The sequence below is a fragment of the Schistocerca cancellata genome, chromosome 3 (genome assembly GCF_023864275.1).
Source record: "Schistocerca cancellata isolate TAMUIC-IGC-003103 chromosome 3, iqSchCanc2.1, whole genome shotgun sequence".
In the NCBI taxonomy this organism is placed as follows: Eukaryota; Metazoa; Arthropoda; class Insecta; order Orthoptera; family Acrididae; genus Schistocerca; species Schistocerca cancellata.
The window spans coordinates 597,768,223-597,781,816 of record NC_064628.1 but is presented as its reverse complement, the minus strand read 5'-3'; the positions used below and the strand labels follow the sequence as shown (position 1 = coordinate 597,781,816).

Here is a 13,594-nt window from a genome sequence, read left to right as displayed (position 1 = left end):
GATAGTTGGGACAAATAAAAAGAAGTTCAATAGCCAAATTGAAGAAAATACTTAGCAACAATCAGCAGCAATTCCACTTAGCAGAAGAACAAATGAAGAAAAAGAACCAATACCACAGGCAAACAACACACTTATAAATACAGAATGTTTTAGTCTTATGCCACATCATGAATCCTTACACAAGAGAAGCTGACAAAAACTCACACTTGATGAACAGAGTTGCAGAACCCACATACCAAAATCAGAAAAGAGTCATATGGAAAAGGTATGACCAACTGCTGAATGTGGTATCTGTGGCAATTGTGAAAAACTGCTGTGAGCTTGGTTCTCTAATACTTCTCATAGCAAGAGATAAGATACACCAGTGTACAGCAGCCAGAAATGTTGGACCAAGCACACAAGAGATAGAAGCCTTGGATGTTGACCCGATATGTGTGGGGATAAGACAGGATGCTGAAGAAGAAGTGTATTGGTCTCTAGCACCAGTCTCCAACAACGGTTGAATGCACTATGAAGAATGGACTCAGCCAACTCAGATTTATGCCACCACTGTCAAAGAACAACCCTGCATCAGACCAATTTGGGGACAACCAACTCCTTCATCAAGAAAACACCCTGCACAAAAATTGACATTTGGAGGACAGAGGACAACATGACAGTCTGTTTTCACTGTGGACACCCTGGACACAATGTGCACTACTGCAAAGATAAAAGATGAGTGTTCAATGACTTTTACACTACAAGACGTCAACCATCACAAAGTCCTATTCACGCCACCCATCTACAGATGATTATAGTCAAACTGTGGATTTAAGCTCATCACCAAACCCTGGATGGGGTCACTCCCCAACATACTCCATTTCCTCACAACATACAATGGCACCAGCTGCTCCCTTAGCCATGAAATTCAGGAAAACTAAGCAAAGCAAGCATCTGAGGAGGTGACACTGCCACAAATGAAAATCCTCCATGGGTGACAGTTGCTAAGATGACAGGAGATCTCATCTACATCTACATATATATCTATACTCTGCAAACCAACATGAGGTGCATGGCGGAGTGTATGTCCCATTCTATCAGCTATTAAGGTTTCTTCTTGTTCCACTCGTGGGAAGAATGATTGTTTGAATGTCTCTGCACATGCAGTAATTATTCTAATCTTATCCTCATAACCCCTATGTGAGTGATATGTAGGGCATTGTAGTGTATTCCTAGAGTCATCATTTAAAGCTGGTTTTTGAAACTTTGTTAACAGAGTTTCTCAGGATAGTCTGTATCTACCTTCAAGAGCCCTCCAGTTAAGTTTCTTCAATATATCTGTGACACTCTCCCATGGATTAAACAAACCTGTGGTCAATGCTGCCCTTCTCAGTATACGTTCAATTTGAAGCACACAATTTTTACATTTCTGAAACTGTAGAACAACTTGGCAATCTATACACAACTTCGAAATGTTATCAATATCTGACAATATTTATGCAGCTTCTTTCAGATAGAAAACTTCATTACAGATAACTGCATCATCTGCAAAAAGCCTCATTTTACTATTAATATTGTCTGCAAGGTCGTTAATATACAACATGAACACCAAGGGTCCCAACACACTTCCCTGGGGCACATCCAAAGTTACTTCTACATCTGATGATGATTCACCATCCAAGATAACATGCTGTGTCCTCCTTACCAAAAAGTCCTCAATCCATTCACAAATTTCAATCTATACCCCATATGATCATACTTTTGACAATAAGCGTAGGTGCGGTACTGAGTCAAATGTTTTTGAAAATCAATAAATACAGCATCTTGATTGCCTTCATAAAAAGTTTTCAGTATGTCATGTGAGAAAAGTGTGAGATGGGTTTCACATAGTCGATGTTTTTGAAATCCATGCTGGCTGGCACTGAGGAGTTGTTCTTTTCAAGTTACATCATAATGTTTGAGCTCAGAATATGTTCTAAGAGTCTACAACAAATCGACGGTAGTTTTGTGGATCACTTCTACCATCCTTCTTGTAGATGTGTGTCAACTGTTCCTTTTTTCAAGAACTGGGCACAGTTTTTTTGTTTAAAGGATTTATGACAAATTATAGTTAGAAGAGGGGCTAACTCAGCCACAAATTCAGTATAGAATCTGACAGGGATTCCATCAGGCCCTGGAGCTTTATTCAGTTTTAATGATTTCAGCTGTTTTTGAACAGCAGTGACACTAATACTTATTTCACTCATCTTTTCATTGGGATGAGGGTTACATTGTTGTAATTATCCTGGGTTTTCTTTTGTAAAGGAACATTTGAAAATGGAGTAAAGTATTTCAACTTTTGCTTTGCTACCCTCCATTACAGTTCCTGTCTCATTGATTAGGGACTGGACACTAACTTTGGTGCAACTAACAACCTTTACAAATGACCAGAATTTCTTTGGATTATGTGAAAGATCACTTGACTATATTCCGCTATAGTAGTCATTGAAGACATTACGTACCACTCTCTTGACAGCCAAACTTTGTTTTACATGTACTATGCAGTAATCTCTGTTTCTTTAGAAGCTTCCATACAGTGACTGTATACCATGGAGGTTCCCTCCCATACCTATCCAGAGCATGGTCAACTATTTTGTTAAGCTTGAGCCAGAGCTTCTCTACATGCTCTTGGCCTGTGCTGAATGTTTCAATTTCCTCATTGAGATATGACACTAGTAATTTTTTATATTGCGTATTGAACCTATACATCTTTCTGCTTGATTTAGTTGTGCTTTGTACTTTGGTAATCATTGTTGCCACTACTGCATCAGGCTCACTAATATCAGTTTTGATGTGGGATCCTCAAAGAGGTCAGGTCTATTTGTTGCCATTAGATCCAACATATTTCCATCAGGAATGGGGCTCCTAACTGTCTGTTCTAGGTAGTTTTCAGAGAAGGCATTTAGTAAAGTTTCACAGGATGCCTTCTCATGCCCACCTCCAACAAAACTGTAATTTTTCCAATTGATTGTTGGATGGTTAAACTCTCCATCAACAATTACAGTATGATTAGGGATCTATGTACAAGTGAACTGAGGTTTTCTCTAAAGTTTTCAGTTACATTAGGAGATGAGTATGGTGGGCGATGGAAGGATCATTATCATTTTATGCCCACCCCTGGCACTGAGGTTGCTCAATCTCATGTGGAGCTTCAATTCCTACCTAAATTGATCTGAGTTTCTTGCCTATTGCAACAAATACACCTACGCCATTTCCCACTTGCCTATACTTTCAATATATACTTAAGTTATCCCCAGAAGTCTCACTGCTATCAAGTTCAGGTTTCAACCAACTTTCAGTACCTAATATTATGTAAGCTTCGCTGCTTTCCATGAGCACTTCAAACTCTGGCAATTTGTTGTGAATACTGTGGCAGCTTACCATTATACACTCCTGGAAATTGAAATAAGAACACCGTGAATTCATTGTCTCAGGAAGGAGAGACTTTATTGACACAATCCTGGGGTCAGATACATCACATGATCACACTGACAGAACCACAGGCACATAGACACAGGCAACAGAGCATGCACAATGTCGGCACTAGTACAGTGTATATCCACCTTTCGCAGCAATGCAGGCTGCTATTCTCCCATGGAGACGATCGTAGAGATGCTGGATGTAGTCCTGTTTCCGGCTTGCCATGCCATTTCCACCTGGCGCCTCAGTTGGACCAGCGTTCGTGCTGGACGTGCAGACCGTGTGAGATGACACTTCATCCAGTCCCAAACATACTCAATGGGGGACAGATCCGGAGATCTTGCTGGCCAGGGTAGTTGACTTACACCTTCTAGAGCACGTTGGGTGGCATGGGATACATGCGGATGTGCATTGTCCTGTTGGAACAGCAAGTTCCATTGCCGGTCTAGGAATGGTAGAACGATGGGTTCGATGACGATTTGGATGTACCGTGCACTATTCAGTGTCCCCTCGACGATCACCAGTGGTGTACGGCCAGTGTAGGAGATCGCTCCCCACACCATGATGCCGGGTGTTGGCCCTGTGTGCCTTGGTCGTATGCAGTCCTGATTGTGGCGCTCACCTGCATGGCGCCAAACACGCATACGACCATCATTGGCACCAAGGCAGAAGCAACTCTCATCGCTGAAGACGACACGTCTCCATTCGTCCCTCCATTCACGCCTGTCGCGACACCACTGGAGGCGGGCTGCACGATGTTGGGGCGTGAGCGGAAGACGGCCTAACGGTGTGCGGGACCGCAGCCCAGCTTCATGGAGACGGTTGTGAATGGTCCTCGCCGATACCCCAGGAGCAACAGTGTCCCTAATTTGCTGGGAAGTGGCGGTGCGGTCCCCTACGGCACTGCATAGGATCCTACGGTCTTGGCGTGCATCCGTGCGTCGCTGCGGTCCGGTCCCAGGTCGATGGGCACGTGCACCTTCCGCCGACCACTGGCGACAACATCGATGTACTGTGGAGACCTCACGCCCCACGTGTTGAGCAATTCGGCGGTACGTCCACCCAGCCTCCCGCATGCCCACTATACGCCCTCGCTCAAAGTCCGTCAACTGCACATACGGTTCACGTCCACGTTGTTGCGGCATGCTACCAGTGTTAAAGACTGTGATGGAGCTCCGTATGCCACGGCAAACTGGCTGACACTGACGGCGGCGGTGCACAAATGCTGCGCAGCTAGCGCCATTCGACGGCCAACACCGCGGTTCCTGGTGTGTCCGCTGTGCCGTGCGTGTGATCATTGCTTGTACAGCCCTCTCGCAGTGTCCGGAGCAAGTATGGTGGGTCTGACACACCGGTGTCAATGTGTACTTTTTTCCATTTCCAGGAGTGTAATTTTAAGACTCCCACTTCTGGGTTTCCTACAGCTGTCATTGTCTGGATTGGATGAAGATTCACCTAATATAAAAAGCCCTTGTGTGCATCTGATACACAGTCAGCTAACTGAGTAGCAGCCCCTGATGTGTAGTGCACACCTGACTCATTTAGGGGGACCCTACAGTTCTCAACACTATGGCACAAGTCCAGGAAGTCACAGCCTCACTTGTCTCCAGTTCAGTTCTTACAGTCGACTCAGAAACAAGGGGCCACAATCAGTTCTGGGGACAGTGCCACAAACTGTGATCTTCATTGAAACTCCATGCGCATGGCTTGTCTTCTCAACCTTCTCTGCCAGTTGCTGTAATGACCCAAGTATGATTTCTGAGCCCAGATGACAGGCATCATTTGTTCCAACATGAGCCACAATCTGCAGTTGGTTGCACCCTGTTCCCTCAATCGCAGCTGGGATAGCCTTTTCAACATTCTGGATGAGGCCCTCAGCCATACACACTGAATGCCGAAGAAAAACACTGCAGCTTGAGTTTATCTTGATCAAAATAGCTAAAATGTACAGCACCAACAGCACATGTCTTCTCCCTGTTGCAGTTAACAAACATCATCGATGGCCAACAAGTCCAGGTGCTAGTTGAGTCAAGGGCTTCTTTTTCTGTAATGTTGAATTCTTATCATCAACAACTACAGAAGACTATGTTCCATGATATGAAAGTGATAGTGCTGAAGGTTGTAAATGTGAAATACATCTAGCTGACTAGGACATGTATTGCAAGAATAACTGCAAGGGTGTGCTGAAAAGAAATGTCTCTGTATTTTTTATGTAACAACTCTTAAGGCTTTTTAAATAAAACAGATGTTATTAACATTCTATGTCTTTATTCTTCATGTCATATGTATTTATTTCTCAACACACTCACTCTGACCAAGAACACATTTCTCACAACAATATACCCTTGTTGACTAAAGCCACTGTACAATATTTGGCTTTCTTGACAGAGCCACAACAATATTCACATCTGATTTAACAAAAATAAATATTTTTCTGAGATTGTGGTATAGAATATGTGACATAATTTTATGAAAGCATCATGCTATCAGGTAAATTTTTCATGATGAAATAATATTTTTTTCAAAATTAGTGATTCAGTGCATGTAACACATCATACAGAAACAGAAAACACTGCTGAGCACAATATACTCAACTTCTGTGGTGTCTGGATTGTCACCCCCACAATACCAGCTTGTCTAAATTATGTTGATGGGAATCATCCTCACTACACATCCTTTACACTCCCCCCCCCCCCAACACACATGCACACACAACAATCTAACTAGCCTCAGTCTCTGCTAGCTCATGTGCCACGCCCACATTCTCCCATTACCGTACCCATTATTTCATTCTCCTTTCCATACTTTCTCTCCTCTATTCTATCTTCCACTCCCAGGTCACAACTCCACTTTGTTGTGCACCAAACAAACCGTCCTGTGTTTGCACCAGTGTGGGCTCACCCGTGTTCCACTGCTGCTTCTCCCTCCTAGTCTTCAGTCCCTTAGAGCTTGGCAGCATTTTGAATTTTGTTTGTGTGCCTATCAATAATACAATGCCTCAGATGTGTTTCTTGATTTCCTCATAGTTTCAGGAAATAATTATGACAAAAATGTTAATATTTACATGAAACAGTGTTTCCATTCATAGTTTGTCTTCAGAGCATTGGCAGAAGACACACAATCAGTTTTGACCAAGTTTATAATCAGAAATAGTCTGGTTGATATGCTCCAAAGACAACAGTTTCATTTTGACTGGCAATTTTTTTTACTATACTATTCTTTACTTCTCTAATTTTGGTTGTGCACATTTTCAGTCATTGTATGCATCATTTTACAAAATAAAATAAATGCATCATTCAAAGGATACAATGTAGTGTAGCACTTACCTCTACTTTCATTTCTGGTGTCCACCCACGCAAATTTTCTACAGTTGGCCAGTATTCAAACACAAAAACAGGAACGAAATCAAGTGATAATCGTAGTTCAGGGTGTTTGATAAGTGTTACAGTTAGAGTGACAGCAGGTCCTGAAGTTGATCTGTTGAACTAGAAATAAGAAATAAACATACTGTATTCAAGTATGGACATAAAAAGTAACATCAACTCAAAAAAATAAGAACTGCAAATATTAATTATAAGTTTGACTCTCCAACATAGCAACCAACAAGTTTATATCACTGTACTCATTAAGAGGCATTTGCTGCAAACATGTTTAGTTTACTGTTAGGGCACTGGAAAACAGTTGCTTGTCTATGAAAAATATTGTTTGTAATAAACCCGAATGGTCCATAGTGAAATATTGCTCAGGTATAAGGGATCCATATCAGGTTGAGCTCATTTAAAAAAAAAAAAAAGAGAGAGAGAGAGAGAGAGAGAGAGAGAGAGAGAGAGAGAGAGAGAGAGAGAGAGAGAGATTAACGTCTCCTTATACAGGTATCATGAATGACCAGAGGCCTACTTACATAATGAGAGAATAGAAGTTAACTGCTGAGAAATCTCAAGTTGGAGAGACTCAAAGAAAGGGACAAAAAGTCCCAAAAACCCTTATTGGAAAATTTCAAGAACTGTTTTGAAAGATGGAATCTGCAAAAATCATTCAACCTTCTAACCATTACTCTCTTGGAGACTATGAAGTTATGTCAGAATGAACAGCAACACACACAGACAGAAGCATATAAACAATCATTATCCCATTAACTCATCTGTAAATCAAATCAGAAGGAAGCCTAAACATGGTACAATAAACAAAACCTCTGTCAAGAATTTTAGAGAGACTCACAGAGTACAGATGTAGATGTATACGTAAGTGGAGTAGATCTAAAAGCACAATTAATAAATAGGAAAGGGTACAGTCTTACCCATTTTCCAACGTGTTTCCCTGAAAATTGGTGACATACACAAACTACAAGAACATTGTTGCATTTACTGCATTTCTCCCATTCTGTGGATATGTTACCAGGAAGGCTTTAGACAACTAAATAGACACCAGGACCAGATAATATTAAAACCTGGTCAAAAACTGTTAAACTGATGTAGCTAACAAAATACACCAAACCTCTAAGAGATTAGTCTATGTGTAATACTATATATCAAGCAGGTGTAACTAAAGAAAATCAGAAAAAAGCCGGCTGGTGTGGCCTTGCGGTTCTAGCGCTTCAGTTTGGAACCGCGTGACCACTACGGTCGCAGGTTCGAATCCTGCCTCGGGCTTGGATGTGTGTGATGTCCTTAGGTTAGTTACGTTTAATTAGTTCTAAGTTCTAGGCGACTGATGACCTCAGCAGTTAAGTCACATAGTGCTCAGAGCCATTTGAACCATTTGAACCATCAGAAAAATCTCTGTCAGTCCACAAACAGGGCATGGTACTACAGCACATGGTTAAACTCTGTCCATGTCATTCAGTGGCATTTGGTGATTGTCTGTGGCTGATACCCCTTGTGTCTCAAGCAGAAATTTTTTTGCCAAGTCCTGCAGACTGAAGCAGAATACATCTGGAAACACTCAATATATGACCTAACTTTTCTAGTATCCTGCAGTAGAGTGCAGCAGCACTGATACCATTACAAAAATTGTGGATTGATATGTTACTTTCTACCAAATGACAAATTTGTTTATCTGCTTCATGTAATCAAAACTTAAGATAAATTCACGTTTGTAATATTCAGTGCCTATGTTCCCAGCAGTGACTAATTTTATTTTCTGTTGTGATCAAAGTGAATAAACTAACATCAGCTATGAGTTTCTATGCTGCTTCTGGCAAAATTAGATGAACTCATATCATTATATATTCTAAAATCTACTTGTTTGTTTATTATGTAACAATTACTAAATAATGTTAGTAACAAATTTTAATGTTTAGTTACATAAGAGAGATTCAAGTAAACATTATAAAGTAGTATTCTATTTCAAGGTTTTTGTTAGACATATTGATAGTATACACATATATGCATTGCTATGCCACTGTCTGGGGTCATTCTCAATACTGGTTCTAGTGATTAACCACAACCGCACAATGGATTGAGTGGGAGCATAAAACCTGCTTGCACTACTAGCCCACATCTGTTACAGTAGATGTCCATTGCCTCTGCTCTGAGTTGACCTAAGCCTTCTAACATTATGTGAACCACAGCATGGTAAAATGAGTGTTGAAAATTTTATGCAAAAAATTGAAACATACCATCTCTTGTGACAGGGATGCTACAATGTGAACACATCCTAAAATGGTATATAAAGGTATTTCATTGAATAAGGAAGTCATCTATTTTTGCAATATTTCAGTGAATATGGAAGCCAGCTATTTTGTAACTGTAGTGGTTCATCTGAACTACAACACATTATAACAGTGTGATGTACACAGTACAATTTACTTAAAAATGCAAAGGTTCTCTTTACTGATTAAGAAAGTACTGCTTTACTCAGACAACTATTCTAAGCAGCAGAACAAAGACTATACACAGACTGACAGCATGTTAAAGTACACAACTGTACATACAACTTCTGATCTTTTATGAACAAACACCCTGCAAAAAATGAGAGGTTAGAGTCTTGGTCACTGGAAATGACCTGTCTTTATTGAAGGAACCATCTTGGCATTCACTTCAAGTGGTATAGGAAAACTGTGGAAAGTCTAAATAAAGAGGAATGGTTGACTATAACTGAGGGGCTGAGAGTACAAGTAGTTCAAGTACTTGCTGAAGCATGGCCAAAGCTAAATGACTATTTACAAATTATGTGAGTTACTACTGAATCAACACATTTTTTTTTCTAGTCGTCAGTTAGTTCATGTATAACCATATGTATGGTTAGAGATTGTACTGCCCATGTATTACTTTTTACAATACATTGAAAATACTTATACTCCTTGTGTCTTAAAAGTTTTTGGAGTAAAACAGATACAAGTGCAAAAACATTTTACTTACAGTGTTATATTTTCAGGATTTTTTAGTATTACACACATAATATACATAATACATGTCATTAAAAAACAAGGAAATGAGAGTAATTAAAGCTAAATTAATATAACAAGCTCATAACAATCAGTAAATAGCAAAAAATTAAAATACCAAAGATAAAATATAATGGTGTGGTTTCAACACATACATTTCCAACATGAAAAATTTTCTGCTGACCTGCTTCACTGCTTCCATCCTGTCTTGGAGAACAAATACAGTGCCAGCAGCATTGGTCATGCAAGATGCATGCATGGGAACAACTGATCTAGCAATTGATTTTGGTATGTGTTACTTTGACATAAATCCTCTCTCTCTCTCTCTGTCTGGTCCTCTTATATAGCAACATAACTCGTATCTGGTTTTATGAGTAATAAATGCATTTCCGTACATTTAGAAATTGCAATTGTAAAAGTTGCAGTAGCGAAGAATTATAGTACCATTTGTGTGTGGCACTATTCATGAGGTGACGAAGAGCAAGAGATTTGTTTTAATTCAGGTAGATTATTCACTCAACAGCAAAAGCAATTGGACTGTAGATGCAAATTATTTTTTTTTTTTCAGAAACTGGAACTAGTCAACAATTACGTATGTTGATTAAAAATAACAGAGGACACTAAGCAGCTTTACAGACATGCTTACCCAATGCCCATAAGTTTCATTGCAGAGATCAATGCCAAAAACTTTCAAATTGCACGTACAATGACCTCACAGTACCTGTTTGAAAAGCCAATGGAGAAATGTGTTTAGTGTTACATGCTAGAACAGTGAATCTATTTAAAGATTCAAGCACATTTGCCCTAGTACACTGAAAAATTTTGCCTAAAATTTTCAGAGTGGAATACTTCAGCACCATGAAACTCGCTGTGGTGTACTGAAAAATTGCACTACCATCTGAATTCCAGAACATTGCTTCTTATTTGAAGGAGAATGTGATGAGTTTTGTGTTTTACCTTTTGGGTTGAGAATGTTAATGTCAGAATTCATTAGAGCTCTTGATCAAGTATTAGACAAAGAAACAATAGGTTTCATTTTGTGTGTAAATGGCTTTCTTACCACATATCAAACATAGAGGCAGCAAGTAGGCACGAAACAGAGTTTGTTGGAAAACTTGAAGGATATAAATACTGTTCTTAATATGCAAAAAGGCCAGGTTTGGTAGGGATGAACTGAAACTCCTAGAATACTTTATAAACAGTGAAGGTATAAGACCAAACCCTGTGAAGATTGGTGCAATTCTGAAAAAAGAGAGAGAGAAGAAAAAAAAGAAACCAGAGTTCAAGACAGTCATTGATGAACCAGGACTTGGCATAGGTGCCAAGATTTATCAAAGGCAAGAACAGCTCAGGGCATTTGTTAGTTAGATAGTTACTTGTCCCATAGATCAATTTCATGATAAATGTTATGAAGTGAAATGTGCAAACAGAAAAAAAATACCAGAACACTTTTGGATTAAAGGAGACAGCCAGCCACAGTGGCTGAGCAGTTCTGGGCACTTCAGTGCGGAACCGCACGACTGCTACGGTCGCAGGTTCGAATCCTGCCTCGGGCATGGAAGTGTGTGATGTCCTTAGGTTAGTTAGGTTTAAGTATTTCTAAGTTCTAGGGGATTGATGACCTCAGATGTTAAGTCCCATAGTGCTCAGAGCCATTTGAACCATTTTGATTAAAGGAGACCACTCATCGAAAAGCAGATCTGTTGAGTCATCAACATATGAGCACAAAAGAAAGAAAACTTGTTAGCTTTAGGAGTACTCCTATTATGAGCTAGAGTAAAATACAGAAAACAAACACACACCTGTGCCCATACGTAGAGAAAGCTGGCTGAATAATGCCATGCTGCATTTCGGTAGGTGGACTGGTTGTGGTGGAAGTAGTGTCAGGTGGGATGGGTACAGGGGGAGAGAGGTGGGTGGCAGGGAGTGGGATTGGTGGGGGGAGGGGGGTGATGGGTGTGGCAGGTAGGGTGACTAGAGCGTGATGCACAGTTGTCAGGGCCAGAGAACAGCAGCACGCACTGAACAAGGGGAGGTGAATCTGGACCCTGGACTGGAACAGCTGAACCATATCCTTCATCAGCACTTTAATCATCTCTCATGCTTTGGCATGAGGGACATCAAATACAAGATTCTTCCTGCCTCTCCTAAAGTGGTGTTCCATCATGATCCTAACCTAAACAACATCCTAGTCCACTTCTATGCTACTCCTACTCTCAACCCCTTGCCATAGAGATCACATACTTGAGGTAGAAAAAAGGTGAAAAACCTGCCAAATACACCCACCCACCACCTCCTACTCAAATTCTGACACAGACTTACCTAACTTCATCAGACACTTGGACACCTGCTAAAGCAGTCATGTCATACACCAACTCTGCTGCAAACACTGCACAGTTTTTATGTCATTATGGCTACCACCAGCTGTCCACAACGAATGGTTGCCAACAAACTGTTGCCAAAAATAAAGCTGACCACCCAGTGTCACAGCATGTAGCTGAGCACAACATGCTCAATTTCAATGAATGCTTTACAATCCAAGCCACTGGATCCTTCCCTCCACCACCAGCTTCTCTAAACTAGGCAGATAGGAATTATCCTGTCTCCTGTATCATCCTGGGCTCAGTCTATTTTAACTCACAGTGCCCATACCCTTCAGCCAACAGTTTCTTCTTTCTCCACCCTATCACCTCATCCCAATCCCAGTTGACCTCCCAATATCACCTTCAGTGCACACCATTCCCCACCAGGTCAGACACCTGTGCATCACATATCTACCCTGTCTACCTGCCACCCCTCCTTCCTGCACTTCTAGCCAGAAAACTGACTACCTCCCCCTGAGCTGTTAGCCATCTACCCTCAATCCCCCCTCTGACTCCCACCTCTGTCTCCTACTCAACCCATCCAACACCATCCCCACTACAAACAGTCCACCTGCTGAAATGCAGCATGGCACTGCTTGCCCAGCCAGCAGAAGGTAGGGGCATAGATGTGTGTTTGTGTGTGTGTGTTTTACTCTAGCTCAAAAAACATTTACTCCCAAACCTAGGAAGTTTTCTTTCTTTTTTGTTTGTCTACCAGTAACTCAATCCTTCTTCTTTTCAGTGAGTGGTCTCCTTAAATCCAAAAGTATTTACGTTCTGCCAGAACATTTGAACATAAAACTTATAACTAAATAAAAAATAATATTTATATGGTTGCATGCTGGCCATTTACAAGTATTTTTCTTTAAATGACTAATTATTTCTACTCAAGATTTCATCTACAGTATATGAGGTTCTGTCAATGAGAAAGCTCCTAATCTACTTTAGAAAACATTTCCGCTACCTGTCAGACATTTAAGTGTATAAATATACTGTGAGGCTGTGGTTAACACTCCTAGTTTCTTAACACTTTGGAAACAATCAACACCTCAGCTCCTACATCACGGGAATTAAACTCCGAAGAGATGAGTGCTGTAGGTCCTAAGTCAGGCACTTCTCAACTTGGTAAACATATTCCAATGTTTGTTTTACATATGCCATCTTTCTAAAGATATTATATGATGCTTTCACTATCACAAAAAATACAGATGGCAACACCCATCACTCATATGTTACTGACTTTGTGATGCTCCCGATTCATCTTGTTACCATGCACCATATCTCACAAGGCCACATGCAGATTGCGAGGCCTTGATTGTTGCCTGTGACATTGGCTACATACTTTACACCTGTCTTCAAGATGGCCTAATATGATGATGAGGTAGAGTTTTTGTTAAACAATACCTGA

At 40.6% G+C, this 13,594-nt stretch overlaps 1 protein-coding gene across 2 annotated transcripts in view; it reads right to left on the bottom strand.

The window, feature by feature from the left end:
- The window catches only part of LOC126175487 (cyclic GMP-AMP synthase-like receptor), a 287,658-nt gene that overhangs the window by 114,332 nt on the left and 159,732 nt on the right, over positions 1–13,594 (bottom strand). For both annotated transcript variants that reach the window (XM_049922305.1, XM_049922307.1), the window contains exon 6: positions 6,765–6,923. In XM_049922305.1, coding sequence (XP_049778262.1) covers positions 6,765–6,923 — 159 coding nt within the window. The remainder of the gene's footprint in view (positions 1–6,764; positions 6,924–13,594) is intronic.